The 17787-nt window shown below is 44.5% G+C and overlaps 2 protein-coding genes across 2 annotated transcripts in view; one reads left to right on the top strand and one right to left on the bottom strand.

Moving 5' to 3' along the window:
- MCM8 (minichromosome maintenance 8 homologous recombination repair factor) overlaps positions 1–17787 on the bottom strand; it is a 341212-nt gene that overhangs the window by 183358 nt on the left and 140067 nt on the right. The window lies entirely within an intron of this gene.
- TMEM17 (transmembrane protein 17) lies at positions 4767–7996 on the top strand. The gene is made up of 4 exons (XM_066314387.1): positions 4767–4914; positions 6242–6345; positions 6533–6646; positions 7096–7996. The coding sequence occupies exons 1-4, from the start codon at positions 4767–4769 to the stop codon at positions 7384–7386; spliced, it is 657 nt and encodes a 218-aa protein (XP_066170484.1). The 3' UTR covers positions 7387–7996.

Here is a 17787-nt window from a genome sequence, read left to right as displayed (position 1 = left end):
TGGTGTGGTACCCAGGGAACACAACCAGCCTGAGCATCTGGAGGAGCTCAGACCCACAAAGCAACATCTGGGAGAGCTTACATCTCTGTGCAGAATCAAATTTTAAAACCTGTGTGCACCTTGAGTTAGCAAAACCATGAGACTCTTCCAGTAACCAGCAGAGAAGGACAGAGACATTCAGCAAGCACACTGCTCCTGCCCACGAACAGCTTTCTGGGGGAACCCACCAGGAGGGAAGAGGTGAAGCCTCTCCAACCGGTTTGGATTGTACAAGTAACACTTGGTTAAAATTACTGCATGAAAGACCAGCTTGCCCATCCATGCAAAGATGAGACCAAAGCTGAAGCTCCATCGAGGATCTTTGGTGAGAACCTGGCTCAAAATCCATCCTCTCTCGGTAACCTTCTCTTGTACCATGAAAACCCTGAACACTTTTGCAACACAAACAGTAAAACTTGTTTAATTGCCATGCCAGCTTTCAGACTTTCCCAGCATGCGTGACAAAACTAGGGATCAACAAAATAAAACAAGCTAGGGAGTGGCTCTAACTAAATGCCAATTAGAGCAAGAAGAAATTCAATCTGCAGGGGCAAGTAACAGCCCTTTCTTCTTCTTCTTTTTAGTCTTTTTCTTTTTTTTTCCTGCTGGCTTTATGCTTAAGACTAAAATAGCCAATATTTATTTAATGCATGGAATCCCTGCAGTGATATGTACTTAATAATACTTGACACCAAGGGCCTGGCCTAAGACTCATCAGCAACAATAATTGTTTACTAGACACAAATACCCCATAGGTGTGAAATGAAAACCTGCACAAGTGACACACAGAAAAAAAACCCAAAACAACCACTGTTCTGGGGTATCACAAGGCAGAAGCACAGCTGTGAAATCACTCTGGCAGACCTTGGCACAGCTAATAACAGGATCCTTTCAATCACACACATTAGAGTCTTCGTGGCATCTGTAATTTGTTCAAATTCCCAATGTGCCACTTCATTTTGAGGGCACAAGAAGGAAGCAAGCCTGTACCCTGCCTGCCTGCACATACCTTGGCTCAGCAGTATTTTTCACATCTTTTCCAGCATTTCTGTTAAAATACCAGGCAGGTATTAAGGAACCAGCAAGGAGGAGAGTCATTTCTGTTGCTCACGCACATCAGGGGACAACAGCACAGGCATGCCAGGGAAAATAGCTTTTGTGAGACTCCACACACCAACACCTTCAGAAACACAGCAATTGTGATTCAGGTGCGAAGGTAAACCACTGGAACCACTTAAATGAACCCTGCATTGCTGAAATGCCAATTGTGCAGAACTGCTGATATTTCATTTCCACAGATACTCTGCATCTGGTGTTTATGGCTTTGTGCTGTTGCCAGAGAGCCCCAGGAGCTTCGGTCTGGGAGCCAGGCCAGTGTCTACCAAGTTAGTGGGACTGCTGAGGATACACCAGGATTCAATATTTCTCTGATTTAAAGCTTGCAGGCAGATTTTTCAGAGGCTTTTGTTTTATTTATAGCTAGCACGTGTGGAGAGGAATAAAGCAGTCCTTTAAAATGCCGTGCCACTGCGAGCCTATTTCTTCCAGTTTTGTATTCCAGTATCTGATTTTGAAGCACAGAGAACTGGAAATCTGGTTATTTCTGCACAAACATCCATTTGTGGATAGACAGAGGTTCAGGAAGGGAATGCCTCTCCATTAAGAAAGGGAAAGGCCAGAGAGAATTTTGTCACAAAAACGTGACCCTATTTATGCTCAGATGGTCATTGTCTCTGTTACAGCCATGTAACATTTGTGTTTTTCCTTCTCCCACTCCTTATGGCACAGATTTTTGCCCTTCTGCTACAGAAAGCTCTGATGTGCCAATGGGGATGCCCCAGCTATTCTGATCCTTCAAATTTTAAGGTTTTCTTCCACTGGAAGGGATGCTCTCCATCCCTTCCTACAGAAAATCAAAAGAATTCTGATCATCAAATTGCTGAAAGATAAAAATTTAAAAATGGGAGGCTGTAGTCTAGCAAAAATCAAACAGAAATAGTAAAAACAAAGAGTTTCTCTTCAGGGAATATTTTAAGTGTCTGCTCAGACAAAAATATCAAACAAAGTGTGCACAACTTCATTTTGTGGGGACATGCAGGATGCTGAGCCATCTATTGAAAATGGAAGGCTGCCAAATATCACAGAGTCACACCTTGAGCCTGGAAGCTGAGCCTACATGGCAAATCCATACATTTCTTGTGGTGTCTGCATGCCATCAGATCAGCCTTTCCTTCCCCTGCTCCTCAGTTTTACACTTCCCTGGCTGCTAAGCTGGATTGCTTCAGTTTTCACAAGGGCAGAGCCCAATCCTGCAAAAGAGCTTTGGCTGCTGCAGAGCTGCTGGCAGGATACCTGGCTGCATGCTTGAAAGTTTTCAGAATTGGGGAACATAAGACAAGTAGTATTTGGAAGATCAGGGTCCCCACTCAAAGCCACTGGCATCAGGAAAAGGCACAACATTGTGTAGTTCAGAAAAAAAAAAAAAAACCCTCCCATCTTTCATTCAGAAAAAGTAGTCAAAAGTAAAATCCTTAAAGGCTGGACTTTTACACACCACCAACTTATACCACGAAAAAAGCCTTGAGACTTCCATTAATATCTGATTTATTCAAAACTCTGCCATATGTTTAATTCATACTTTTAATTTATATGTGTCTAAGTACTTGAGAATATGGGATGAGTTTCCCTAACTTGAAGAGTGGGCAATCAGGTCAGGACCAAGGCAACAACAGTAAACCAAAATTCCTGTCAATCTCACTGAAAAATCTCACCCAGATTCCTCACCCTGCCCCTGTCCATAGCAGAGAACTTTATGAAGATATTGGCTAAACAGTACAAAAGTCACCATTACAGTTGTTGAGCCCAAAAGGAAATAATTTCCAGCACCTACTGACAATTGGCAAGATAACTGATCCAGACTGCACTTTTTTAAGTTCAGAAACCCATCCAACATTAATGCCGGCTTTCATAAAATTTCCTCAAATATAAAAATGATCCTTAAACTCTTCTATAATTTCAGTTGAGTTTTTTTAATGCAGATTCCTGCTAGCATACCCATGTTTGGAGAAGTCCTTAAGAAAATATCTGTTGTCAATACCACACCATTCATCATCTCAAAAGCCAAATGGATTTCTCAGAACTCCTGCCTGTTTAGCCATCTTTCTCTGTAGTCCTCCCAGCGGGATAGAATGAAATTAAATTTAAACTAGGAGGCTTTGAATTATTTAGTTGGAGATAATTGAGTTTGGAAAGTCATCCTGGAGCATGATCACCCCGGGAAGAAGCTGAACATGATTTGAGGTGGGGGAGCAGAAGTGAGCTGGCATTTCTGGCCCAGAGAAGATGTCCCTGCCCATGGCAGGGGGCTTGGCACTCTGGGGTCTTTAGGCTCCCTTCCCACCCAAATCATCCCGTAATTCTATTTCACATTAGGTGCAGAACATTTCTCACAGTAAAAGAGTCTCTTTCATTCTATTTGCACAGAAAATAATTTCTTGCACGCCTAAGGATGGCTTTTTTTTTTTTTTTTTTTTTTTTTTTTTTTTTTTTTTTTTCTCCCCGAAGCAATCAGGCTCTAAGGTGATTGAAATATATTTTTTCCAAATAAAAGAAGCACAAGAAGTTGGGTTTACGTTATTAACTTATCCTATGAAACCTCCGGTAAGGGACAAAGCTGACTCGGTTAGAACGGCTGCGCTGGTCTCACCACAGCTTTTAACTTGAGAGCAGCACACAGGGATTTCCTGGAGGAAAAGGTATTTCCTGGCTCAGTCACACCTGCAGCTCTCAAACGGGTCATTCATGTCCCCTTTGAGCGGCAGCACAGAACGCTCACCATCCTTCCACTGCCCGCTCGCTCTCTGGCCGCCACCAGCACCGTCCGTCTCCCGCATTTACCTAGATGGAAACAGAGCGGCTTTACAGCAGCTTTCCTCGGGCCAGCACTCCGGTTACCTTCTCACAAAACCACACCCTGCCCTCGCAGAGTAGAGAGGAAAAAAAGAAAAGGAATAAATCCTCTTTTCTGACTCTGACTGACCCGAAACGAAGCAAAGCGATGGCGGGTCTGAGGGGAGCCGCTGGCACCGGACACGGCAATAGGACCGCGCTCACTGCTGGGCCGGCTCCGCTCCCCAGCGCCCCACAGCCGGCATCAATCTACCCCACACCAGGGATCCCAGGGATCTCCCCGCACCACACCCGGCATCAATCATGCCCCACACTCGGGATCTCCCCGCCCCACAGCCGGGGTCTCCCCGCCCCACAGCCGGGATCAATCCCGCCCCACGCTCGGCATCAATCCCGCCCCACAGCCGGGGTCTCCCCGCCCCACAGCCGGGATCAATCCCGCCCCACAGCCGGGGTCTCCCCGCCCCACAGCCGGGATCAATCCCGCCCCACAGCCGGCATCAATCCCGCCTCACAGCCGGGGTCTCCCCGCCCCACAGCCGGCATCAATCCCGCCCCACAGCCGGCATCGATCCCGCCCCACAGCCGGCATCGATCCCGCCCCACAGCCGGGATCTCCCCGCCCCACAGCCGGCATCAATCCCGCCCCACAGCCGGGGTCTCCCCGCCCCACAGCCGGGATCGATCCCGCCCCACAGCCGGGGTCTCCCCGCCCCACACTCGGGGTCTCCCCGCCCCACAGCCGGGGTCTCCCCGCCCACGCCCGGCGGCTCGCGCGGGCCCCATGGCGCCTGCGCGGCGCGGGTGGCCGGGCGGCCATGGCGGGGCCTGAGGGGCCGCCGGCGCTGCCGGAGCCGCTGAGGCGGCGGCTCGTCTCCTTCAGCAGCTCCGTGTTCAGCGACAGCGCCCGCAGCGCGCTCGGAGATGTGCCCCGAGCCCCGCCGGGCTTCCCGGGATACCGCGCAGGTACAGCCGGGCCTGGAGCTTTGTCTTTATTCGGCTTTGTCTTGATTTTCTGAGCCGGTCTGTGGGGGTGAGCGATGGCTGTGCCCGTCGTGTCGCCCGTGGAACCTGCGCGCTGTTTTCAAAGCGGGAGTAGCCATGGAAATGCGCACAGTACGCCCACACAGAAAGGCCGTGTTGATTTCAGCGCATAAATCCATTCTAAGCCGATCAAATTAATCAAAAAGGCGTTCTTATTTCAAGGCAGGAGTTCCCACTTTCTTTAGTGTAGTAACACTGCTAAACGATTGCTAGCTCTTCATTCCATTTATCAAACATTTCACAAATAGCTTCTGTCTTCAGTCCTTTTTTTTTCTTCGGCTTCCTGTTTGGAGGATACTCCTATGTTAGAGAATAGTCCCGTGTTGGTATCCAGTCCACCGAAACCAATTGCAAATTTCTGGACATCAGGATTTCAGAAATTAAGTTTTACACGTACAGATCTCGGTGAGTTGCCATAGCAACTGGCCATTGCCATACTGTCTGGCTTTTCCATTAATTTAACAACCCCAGCAAATAAGCACTAATTTAATTTAGGGTTAGAAGAATTAATTAGAATTGGTTTATATTGCTTAAACGTTCATCCAAAGAGAGTTTAGAACTTGCACAGAATTTATAAATAGCATTGCCATGTCAAGGAAACCTTTAACATACCTAAACATTATGATCACAACTGAAATTAGAACTCTTGGCTTTTCTGGTTTTAAGTAATTTTTTTTCCTTAAGTCTGACCTTGTAGGTCTATTACAAAATCATAGCACAGAATTTACTGCCCACGCGTTGGAGTTCTTTTCTCTACATTGCATTGTGCGAATGCATTTTGTTCTCTACAGACTTGAAAGGATGAGCTTTAGCTGGACACATTTGAAGTTTTAAGAATCAGAGAAATTGCTGCCTTCCATCCAAGTGTCTGTTTAAATAAAAGGTTGAAAATGAAGAGTGGGCCATGCAAGCCTGCTCTCCAGCAGCTCTCTTCAGCTAAGCCTCAGTCAGAGATGGTGCAGTAAGCTAAAAGCCACCAGGTAATCAACAGTTGGACACTCAACTTGAATATACGACTAAATGATGAAAATGTTCTGTCCCAGGAACCAAAAGGTGCCTTAGATTCCAGGAAATGATATAACTCCAGATAGGGTGTGAACATTTCCTCTAGACAAATAAAAATATTTTTACCTTTTATTTTGACGGGGAAGAGTGGAATTACTGCCCTGCATGAAGCTAAGATGGAGCTGTATCCTTCTGTCATATTTACAGCATGCACGATGATAAAATCTTCTTTCTCTCTGTGCAGATTGTGAAATCCTTTCCAGTTTGCCACTGCAGATGTCCCTCTATTTCAATGTTTATTTCTTCCCGTTCTGGTGGCTCGTCACAGTTGCCATCCTCTACCTGAAGGTGAGAAGGAAGGAAACTGCTGGGTTTTAGATGTCCTGGTGTGGGATAACCTCACTGGAGTTGGAGGTTTTTACATTAATTTGGGAGTGTTTGAATGCCACTGCTGCCAGCTTGACAGTGGCACAGAGTATCTCCATTTAACCACAGACAGCACGGCAGAAACTTTTCCTTTCTTCTTCCCCTGCAGTACCCAGCCTTGTCGGATTATTACAAGTTCATCCTGGTCACCATCATGATCCTGGTCTCTCTGACAGAGCTCATCCGACTCTACCTGGGATATGTGGGCAATCTCCTGGAGAAAGTAAGTTACCAGATGTACGTAGTGATTTCTGCAAGAATTGCTGCTTTTGGGAGTTGATCATTAACCAGCAGGCATTTTATTTCAGAGATTGAAGTTGAGGAGAGGGTTATTTCTCTTCTGTAGCACTCTGCATCTTCTATTCCCTTGGCATTGGCTTCCACTTAATTTTGTGAATTCCAAGTAGTTTCCCCTTTGAAGAGAGCTCTCTCACTGCCTAAAATTGTTCTGTCAGAAAATATAAAATACGCTTAAAAACACAGGATATGAAAATACGAAGCCACGTCACTTGCCTTTTCACATTACAAAATTTGAAAAATTCTTTTGAATTTTTTTTCGAAATTTTTTTCTTATTTTGAAAAATTAATAAGAATTGTGTTTCTTTCACAAGATTTTGGATTTTTTTCCTCCCATCTGTCGGGTTTTTAACAGCTGATGTCTCCGTGTTCCAGGTGCCTGAGCTGGCTGGGTTTTGGCTCCTGACTCTCCTCCCGCAGCTGCCTGTCATTCTCTTCTTGCTGTTCAACGAAGGGCTGAAAATCCACTCCCTGGAGCGAGCCCTCCACATCATCTTCGCCGCCTTCCTCTGCTTCCAAGTGGTGGCTGCCTTTTTCACCCTGAGGAGGATGGTGAACACTCTGGCCTCTCGATTCCGTCTGACCGAGTTCCACCGCCTGGAGGAGCAGCGCCCCGGGCCGGGCGTTCCCAGCCTGCCCACCGGGAGCGGCTCCCGGGGCTGGTAGAGCCCCAGCGCCCACCGGGGATCCCGCCCCGAGGGGCTCCAGGAGGCGACAGAGCCCGGCACAATGTTGCCACGCTTCTGTCGCCGTTCTGTTGGGTTATTCTTTGCCTTCTGGCCTCGGGAGTGCTAAAAAAAACAGATCTTGCTCGAGATGCGAGGTTAAACCTCAGAGGCTGGAGCTCCTTTCTGCAAGGAAAATCATAACCTGTTCCATAAGGGACTTGAGTGGACTGCTCGTGGACTGTTACTGAAAAATACCTTGAGACTTCCGTGAATGTCTGATTTAATCAAAACTCTGCCATGCTTTTAATTCGTATGTTCCTTTCTGCAAGGAAAATCAAAGCCAGTTCCATAAGGGACTTGAGTGGACTGCTTCTGAAAAAAGCCTTGAGGGTTCCATGAATATCTGACTTAATCAAAACTCTGCCATACTTCTAATTCATATGTGTCCAAGTAGTTGAGAGTATGGGACGAGTTTCTGTAACTTGAAGAGGTGGTCAGTCAGGTCAGGACCAAGACAACAACAGTAAACCAAAATTTCTGGCCATCTTGCTGGAAAATCCCATACAGATTCCTCAGCTTGCTCCTGTCTATAGCACAAACACCACTGGAGAGTTTTATGTGTTACAAAGTTGTGCCATTAAAAAAAAAGAAAACAAGCCTTTTTTCTTCACTGTTTGCACAGAATCCTTTTGTTTACAATAAATATTTTCTACATGTATTTTGGTGTTGGTACCAGTTTTGTCTGTCTTCCAAGTATGTTGCACATATTTAATGTCTGGGAAGAGGAAGAAAAAAAAGCCCCAAGAGATCTTGAGGCTCAAAAGGAGGTTAGTGAACAAAGGCTACACTTTGAGACATGGTCTTCCAGCACTTAGAAATTCCTTGCTGCTATATTAGTCATATAATTTCAAAGGTATTCATTCCACAAACCTCTTCATGCTCATCTCTTTTGGCTTAGCTCCAGTTCTAGCTATCAAGTCAGTGTGGTGTGATTTTCCCAGACAGAACAGTAACAAAATTATAGCCATTAAAAAAACAGGTTTACATCACTGAAAGGCAGAACTTTTTCCCCCCGCCCCCAAGCCAGGGCAAATACCAAGGTTCTCTCATTCCTGTTATGTGTATTAAATTCTAAACTATCTTCTGCAGTTATGGTGATGACTAAAAGTTCACTTTTTCTGTCAAGAAGTGATGGAGATCAAACAAATTTTTCATCTGAATCCTTTGAGTCCTTTGAGCAGGGTAAGAATTGTCAGTTTTGAAAGCTGGCACAAATACACAAAGTGCTCAAAGGACTGGAAGGAAGAGGAGTCTAAAATGAAAAAGGCATGCTGTGTTTAAAGCTGTTGAGTATTTCAAGTTTACAGAACCCCAAGTGAGAAAAAAGGCATTAGCTTTTGTTTTTACCAAAATGGTTAATTTTCCTTTCAATCCATGAATGAATGGGACAATGAATTACACCAAGTTTGCTTATTCATTTCATTATTATAAAATGCATGTTATCAGAGCACACACCCCTTTGTTTTAAGGCAAACTACTTTCCTGGATTGCCTTTTGCACAGAAAGAGGGTTTCTCTGAGAGTGTCTTTTAACAGTTAATATAAAACATTTAGAGCCCTGTAATCAGAGCCTGAGAGGGAGACAGGTTTAAGCAGAAGTTACATCATTTCAAAAATACTTATCCAGCATTAGCAAATCCTTATCAAAACATTTTTAACTGATGCAAGGGGAATATTGGCCATACTTTTAATGTCGACCTCAGTTCCACTACTGGAAAATGCTAAAAACAGGGCTGAAGGATGGTTTTTAACACTAAATACATGAAATACATGAAATACAACACAAAACTGAAAAAGTCAGCCATGCACCAATGCTGGCTGCAAGGAACTGGCCTCCAGGCTAAATCCGTAACTCAAAATCCTTGCTTTTAGTGGTGAAGAAATGATGCATTTGGAAGAACAAATTGCCATGCAAGACAACGGTCTGGAGCCAAAGACACACAGATCTTTAGGGATGGGGAGGAGGAGAGGGAAAGAATTAAGAAAAACACTGTTAGAAGTGGAGTTGTCTGGAAATTCTAAAGGTAGGAACCAGCCTGTGAGGCAAATCTTCAGCAACATATTTGATAAATAGAAGATCTCCACCTACACTCTGCTCAGGCTTCCTAACAGATCTGCTAGTCTGTTTTTAATTTCATAATTATCAGTTTTAATTTCACAATTAAGCTCCCCTTCAGTTTCCAAATTTCTCAAGAACTGGTGACACATCAAGCAAACAGAAAAAAAAAAAAAAAAAACAAAAAAACAACAACAAAAACAAAAAAAAAACCACCAGAATTAGAACATGAGAATTTAAGATTCAGCAGAACAAATATTTGGGCAGCGAGGAAGTTTGGTGGTTTTCCTCTTCTCTGGGGAATAGATGGAAATTAAAATGAAAGGAAGGAACCCAAACCCACTGGGAACACGTGGGAGTTCACCGAGCAGCATCCAGACAGTTCTGAACACAAGCTGTACACCAGTGGCTTTTCTGCCACGCTGCACTTTGTGCCAAGAACACCCCAAAAAGTATTTTCTGATGCTCTAGATTGCTACCAGCAGCTCTCCCTCCACAATCAAGATCTTCTGAGTGGCTAAAGCCTAGGAACAGAAATCAGTTTCTTTTATTTCATGCAGTTTACTGTCAGGAAAGGCCATCAGCCAATTTTAAGGGAAACTTGTACCAATGTCTTTTCTTTAACTGAATAAAAGAAATAAGAAACGGGTACATTATCTTAAAATGCTCCATTTTAGGTTACTGATCAATTTGAAGATGAGAGGAATATTTTGTGATCAAGGGCATAGCTGGCAAAAGGGTAATACCTGAGCTTGGACTGTGTCCCTTGTCTAAAATAGACTTTATAAAAGGATTTCTCTTTTTTTAATAGTTTCAAGACTTTCAAGAAGGAGAAATTAAATTTAGAGGAGGTTTCAAGTGTGTACCTTACTTAAGCAGATCTGATAAAGCAGACACAAGATAAGACATAGATTTGGTAGAAAACAGACAACTGATAAAAAAGAAGGTACAGCATTAACCTTTCCATATCAACAGCTCACTCTTCACAATTGCTGAAAGAATTGCACCCAGAGGAATGAGATGATGCATTTCACTCTTGCCTTTGTCTCTTAAAAACTGGACTTGACTTCGTGTGGATCTTTAAAATAGTTGATGGAGCAGGTAGAATTGGCATCACTGCATAGGCTGATGAGATGGCTGATAGCTGGGAAAGGCTGCAGAGATCATTTCTTTGGAAAACCAAATTTTGTTTCTCCAGGACAAAGGTCAGATAGCAACAATTAAAAAGAACTTTGATCAGTGCTTCAAATAAAGCAAGGATAATAGAGGTTTGCTATAGGAGGCAGGCAAAGCTGGAGGTAAGGGTCAGCTGATAAGAGCAAGAAGAATTTTAACTATAATGGAATAAATAGGTTCAAGAAGTGTAACGCTGAGAGAAAATGTGTCTGTTGATGATTGGTGCCACCAAAGTTGCCCCTGGGTACACGAAGGAGAGAATTTATTAAAAGAAAATAAATGTGAAAATTTACTAGCTGGAGATCTTCGGGGATTCAGCAGAAATGTTATTCCCCCAGCCAAGCAGCAGCCTAGAGCACACAGTTCTGCATTCATTAAATAGATGCAACTTTTGCAGTTTCTTATGAAGGAAAAAAAAAAAAAAAAAAAAAAAAAAAAAAAAAAAAAAAAAAAAAAAAAAAAAAAAAAAAGAGCACTTTTTCTTTTTGGGATGGTCCAGGGTTTGAAAGTAATACAGCCCCTGGGAAGCATTTACTGGCCAAGAGACATGAGCACAGCAGAGAAACTGTAGAGAGAAATGAACAAATCTGCCAGGTAGCTGCAAGAACAGCCGTGCCAAGGCCTGTGGCTTCCCTGGTGAATTTGGGAATTATTAATGATTTCCTTGAGAGCTGCCTTGAGCATCCAGTATTAGGGCAGGAGTTCCTACAGCCTGTGAAATAAGGCACTGTTGTTCTTTAAGGGATTGAAAGGACCCTTCTGTATAAGCCCCACGCTGTTCCCAAATTTAAAAAATAAAGAAAAAATGCCTGAGCACTCTTTAGTTTTACCACACTCTCAATGTGCTTAAAAATCATTTAATAATAATTTAATTTTAAAATGTATTGAAAATCAGCTGAATTCATGAAGGTGGGAAAAACATCAGAGATATTCTGATATCACTTGTACTGCTGGGGCTTTGAACAGAACCTCTCAACCCTGCCTGTGTTAGTCCAAAGGGATTAATTCTTACCAGTCCATGTGTTTGAGCTCCTATTTCAGTTCCAGAAAGGATTTTAGCATGGATTTTAGCATCTCTCCTCTCTTTGTTTGGCCTTTTGCACAGGAAATACAAAATTTGTCACAAGATTAAAGGTTGCAAGAGCAAGATGCTTGAGTACCTTCTACACTATATAAATGTGATAGTCAACAATTAAAATATATAGCTAAAGGGCTCTGTATTTAATTTTTGTTGTTTGCTTTTAAAACACCTCAATTTGAAGGAAATTCTTACCACAACCAGAAACGCAAAAGATCTTCCTTTTATAAAGCAGCTAGGTGTAGGTGAACAGCAAGTCTTTGAACATCTTCATTTTGAAAAATCCTGGAGGAACCTAAATCTCATTCCTTTTTTCTTTCTTTCTTATTTTTTCTAATTTCCAAATTATTTGTCATGGTTAGCAAAGCATGTATAAAAACATGGGGTGGGGAAATATTTTGAAACTGCTCCTTTTTCCGAAGTAAAACTGCATTAAAAAAAAAATTAAATTCTCAAACCCCGCCAGGCACTCAGGAGTGGGTGTCAAGGTGACAATAAAAGGACAATGTCTTTTTTTAAGGACATACTGATAAGGCAGCAGCAAAAGGATTAGCCAGGCTGGCTGCAGTCAGGGACAGTGAAATGTGACACAATAAAAGCTCAGTTATTGAGTTAAGGACAGCCCTTTGGACATAAAAGACTGAAATGAAGAAAAGCTGTGGGTTGCTTTGTTCTTGAATATGACTTTTTTTTTTTTTTTTTTTTTTTTTCAGAAGCATGAAATATTGCAGTGATAACAAATATTGGATAATAAAAATAAAAATCCTCTGAGGGTTTATTTAGAGTGCACTGAAAGAGTAATTTGTTTCTAAACATCACCTGTAACAAAGCAACCCAACAGATGTGAGCAGGGTGGGACACACTGGCCTGTGTTTGCATTTCTCAGTGCAGCTTTCAACTAGAGAGTGACAGAATCCCTGGAAAAGACTGGAAAAGGCCTCTGAGGTCATAGAGTCCAGCTGATAACCCAGCACTGCCACCCCACCACTAACCCCTGTCCCAAGGCAGGTTTTGTACCCTCCCAGGGACAATGACACCAGCACTGCCCTGGGCAGCCTGTCCCACTGCCTGGCCACTTTTTCAGGGAAGGGATTGGCCCCAATATCCAATCTGAACCTCCTCTGGCATCACTTGAGGCTGTTTGCTCTCATCCTAGCACTGGTTACCTGGGAAAAAGGACTGAGCCCCACCTCTTTCAGGCTTTGCCCATTCCCCTGCTGAACAAACCTTGGGCTCGTAAAAGCAAAATAATCATTTCTTACTCTTCTTCAACTTATGGGTGGGTCAGGATGTTCAGAGAAGCTGTGCAGTGCTGTAAGGACATCCAGAACACAGATCGCCCCACACTTTTCTGGGAATCAGGCGGCTCTCCAGACTCAGCCCTGCAGAAATCCCGGGGCTGTTTGTATGCAGAACAGGCAGAAGCTGCTGGCTCAGTGCTCCAGCAGCCCTGCAGTGACAGCGCTGTTATTTACCGCCCATTTACTGCACATCATTAGCACTCTGAAGCTCGTCCCTGCTCTCCCTTCTGCGTGGCTTTGATGGGTTGGACACATTAATAGTGGTTTTTGGGGGCTGTGTTCACAGTTTGGTTTGTCTGCTGCTGCAGCAGTGGGAGCTGCAAACTAAGAAAAATGGAGGCACTGGCTTTGCTGACAGCAGCATGCACATGGATGCTGTTGCCTGGATCCTTTTAGGGGAAAAAAATACTGGAAATATCCACTATGGTGTTTTCAGCCAGCAGAGGGGCAGGGCAGCTTTTCCCCTTGCTAGCAATGTGAGAAATCCCCACTGTAATATCTAGTGCTTATTATCCTCGACATCTTCCTGCTAGCCCACATTTGTTGGCATAATCTAACACATCTTTACTGCAAAATATCTTTCACATGTGCAACCCACCCTTAAGAGAGCCATTTTGGCTGATTAAGTTCAAACTGTTGCACTTATTCAGTCACGTGCAGATATTTTCCTCCATCTCTATTTCTCCTTCCACCTCTGAACAAAGCCAGACCCCTGCATTTCCCAAAAAGCATCTGAAAATACCCAAATGCACAATTACAGACCCCCACAGCCAACTGGTACAAGTCACACCCAACAAGAACTAAGGGAAAAAAATTAAAGTTCAAATGTCCAAAACAAACTAAGGCACAGCTACGTTGAATAATTTCAAGGGCAGATCTAAAATGCACATACCAGCACAAATATTTTGATGATCTCAGTTAAGTGGCTCCACCTCTCTCCCTCTTCAGGGCCACAAACAAAGTTAGGTCACTGCAAAAACATTTTGGACTGGAGTACTCCAGCAGGAGAATGCGCCCTTCCTTGGGGTTTTAACTGTTGGAGCCTTATAAAGCAAAAACATTTATAAACAAAACTGGGATGGAATCAGTGTGGGCAGTAGGATTTTTTAAAAATATTCTCTTTTAAGGTTAAGTATGAGAGCTTAACATTACCTTCAGGGTGCTTTTAAGCCTGGCACTGAGACTGAGACACAGTTAATGCACAACTGAGGACAGATTGTTTTTGCCTCCCGTATATTGAATCATGACATTCATTGGAAAACTGAAAGGAGGCTTGGAAGTGGGGAAAAAAGTGTCTGGTGATGCACATGCCCTGGTCCAAGTGCCCATGCCGTGGCTGATGAACACACAAGAATTTGAGGGTGGGGGAGAGCTACAATTACATTTTTGTGACAGTAATTACTTGTATTTCACACAGTTTAGCTGATGCCACGTGGTACAATAGGTGCTGCGAAGAATACTCACTGATCAAGTAATTTATTGCATAATAATTAACAGCTAATCACTTGTGAGTTAAGATGCTCTGGGAACAGACCCAATTCACAGTCTGTGCTGCCTCCTTCCAGGAAATATGACTATTTAGAGAGTACTCACCCCTCAAAAGCCTGCATCTCTGCAGAGCCCCTGCTTACATGTACAGACACCTGCAGGTGACCACTGTGTGTGTGGCAGCAGCTCCAGCAGAGAAATCAAACCCTCAGCTGATATCCTCTGGGATGGAGAACAGGCTTTTAGACCAGGCTAGAAGAAAAATGCCATCCCTGGGCCTCATTTCTCTGCTCTGCCTCATTAATTTGAGACTGTTGCAGATTTATCTCCACTTAATCACAGTCACTCACTTGAGGGAGTATCACTGAGCCAGTCAACTAAATACTGCTGAAATTTTCTGCAGCTGAGCTGATGTGGCAAAACCCACTTTCTCCAGAGGTGATTGTCCCTGGTTTGTGGTTATATTACACATTAATGCCATTCAAATGCATGAAGGCACATTTTCACTCCAGTAGCCTGTGCCAGCACTCAATTGGGGCATCCTCCTAAATCCATCATTTCACACAAGGACATCTGAGCCTCTGGAGGCCTCCCTCAGCATGACAGGGACCTCAGCAATACCCCAGCTTCTACCCACTGGCAGAGTTACGGGCAGGAAAAACACAGGAGCAGTGTCCCAGTGGGCTGTGAGCACCCACATCCCTTTCCCAGCTCAGTTCTTATTGCAGGAAACATGTCCAGATTTCCCTTCACAGCAATTCTCCCCACACTCTTTGTTGCCTTCACTACTCAGGGTAAGGCACCTGCCACAGACACCACAGGTTGGATGATATGTCTCCCATTTTTCTTGGTTTTTTTGATGAAGTGGGGGTAAAAAGAACAAGTTGTCTCCCACAAGGAACTGCCTTCATACTTTCTGCCCTAGCTTGATGGTTCATGTCCAAGTACTCTGTGGCCAGATGAGGTTTGCCCTGCCTGCTTCAAAATCCAGGGAAAAAAACAATCAGATGAATTTGAAGGAGTTGGGGGAGAATGTGTTCAACCAGGCTTAGTAATAAAAATTAAAAAAAAAAAAAAAATCAGCTAATGTACCAATACTGTTCTTCAGCTGCAGTTCATAGGGCATGTCCCAATCTCCAAGCAAATCCTGGACCCTCTGAAATCTCTGCACACACCTCAGTCACATAGCAATAATGCACGAGAGAACAGTTCCTACTGAAAAGAAAAAATCATTCGTGGTGGCCTATAAATCATCAGAGTGTGTCATTTCATATGGCCAAGGGCTGTGAGCAGGCAGAGCGCTGCACAGCGAGGTGACAAATTCATTTGGGGTTGTCAGAAACAGCAGAGCTTTCAGTCAGTCTCTGGCTTGACCAAATTCAGATTTACAGATCCAGCATATTTGTCTTGTTTTATTGTCTATTAGTTCATCCCACAGCAGATGAGAAGAGCAGATGCCAATAGCCTGACCTGCAGCAGCAGGAAGGAATTTTGGGACAGAGTGCCTGCTCAGCAAGTTCACTGGTAACATGAAGCTGGGAGCACTGGCTGACACCCCAAGGTGCTGTGAGCCCTTCAGAGGGACCTGGACAGGCTGAGATGGGCAGGGAAGAACCTCCTGAAGTTCAGCAAGGACAAATTCAGGCTCCTGCACCTGGGGAGGAACAACCCCAGGCTCGGGAAGCTCCACATGGACACAAGGAAGAGGCTCCTCACTGTGCAGTGCCCCAGCACTGGGACTGCCCAGACGAGGTGTGGAGCCTCCCTCAGTGGGAACATTCAAGAATCACCTGGACACCATCCTGTGCCACATGCTCTGCCATGACCCTGCCTGAGCAGGGAATTTTGACTAGATGACCCCACTGTGATCCCTTCCAACCTGACCTGGGATTCTGGGACACCAGCCCCTCTCAATTCAACTGGGAGAGCAGGAAAGCAGGGATGGGCTGTTGCTAAAGCCAGCCTGGAGCTCACAAGGCAAAACAGTTTCTTTAGACATAGTGGAAAATAAAAAAGCAACACTTTGGGACTGAAATGGTGAATTTTTATAACAGGGGAAAGCCCTGCTAACTACTGCTCACAGTGGGATTGGGCTCTGGCTCTGTCCTGCTGTTCCACACACAGATCACACACATACCTTGGGTGCTTCCAGTAAAAGCCTGACATATCTCCCAGGCACAGCCATGAGGGGCAAGTACTGTCACTTCACATTTAAGGATAAGGAGGAGCAGCACGGCCTCTCCATCTCCTGCATGCACCATCACTCCAGGCTTTCCTGTCCCCTGTGCAGGAGCAGCAGCAGGACATCCTGTCTGGATGAAAAGCCGCAGGGAAAGGTGATCCAAGGGGAGGATCAACCATAAATGATGTGTGGGTTACAAAGCAGACTACAGTTGTATTAAAGGAGCTGGCTTCCAACAGAGAAGCAAAATGTGAGGCTCAGTTTGCTCCTGCAAAAGGTGGAAAGCAGAAACATCTATCTGCTTATCAGTTGCTTGGCTTTGGGATCCAAACCTTACCTAACTGGCAGGGAGATTTGGCAACCGGAAAAGCCCCCAAGCCCCCTTTGTGGATCCAAGAAGGGAAAAGGAGAGATGGTGACTGACCAAATCCAAGGCCAGGATAATGACAGTATTATTTTAGCCCCTGCTGCTTTTCTTTGATCTCAGCAAGGAAACAAGCACACTCCGTGCAAACACATTAATGGTTTCCTTCTCTTTACAATGGAAAATTACACCCACTTATCTGCCTCCTAGGGAGATGTTTGCATTTAATTCTCTGCTATTTGCAAAATGCTTTGAAAGCCATGCATAGAAAATGGTCGGTAAGAGGTGATTGCTCCACGTGTGTCAAAAAGGAAGCAATGATCAGGATGTCTTCGAGAGATCAATTTTTTTCTCTGTTTCCGTACCCAAAAGTGGATGGCACTAAACAGAGCTGAAGTGAGCTGCTGTCTGCCTCACCTGTCTCTGCAGGCAGGTGAGCCCCATCAGCTCCCCCAGATTTGGATGAGCCTGTTATGGGAGGGCAGCACAGCCACCCCTTGCCAGCGGGGCACGGCAGCTGCCAGCCAAGCACGGAGGATGTTTGTTCCTTTATCACCTCAGCGCACACAACGTGCTCTCAACAACCCCGGCATTTATAGAGCCCCAATCCCTGCTGAATCTCGCCAGTCTCTCCTCGGCAAATCCCCTCTGCGCTGCAAACGCTGCTTCTTCAAAGTTCAACAGCCGAGATAATG

This window comes from Sylvia atricapilla, chromosome 3 (assembly GCF_009819655.1).
Source record: "Sylvia atricapilla isolate bSylAtr1 chromosome 3, bSylAtr1.pri, whole genome shotgun sequence".
Lineage (NCBI taxonomy): Eukaryota > Metazoa > Chordata > Aves > Passeriformes > Sylviidae > Sylvia > Sylvia atricapilla.
The sequence above is the reverse complement of the archived record's forward strand: the minus strand, read 5'-3'. Positions and strand labels throughout refer to the sequence as shown.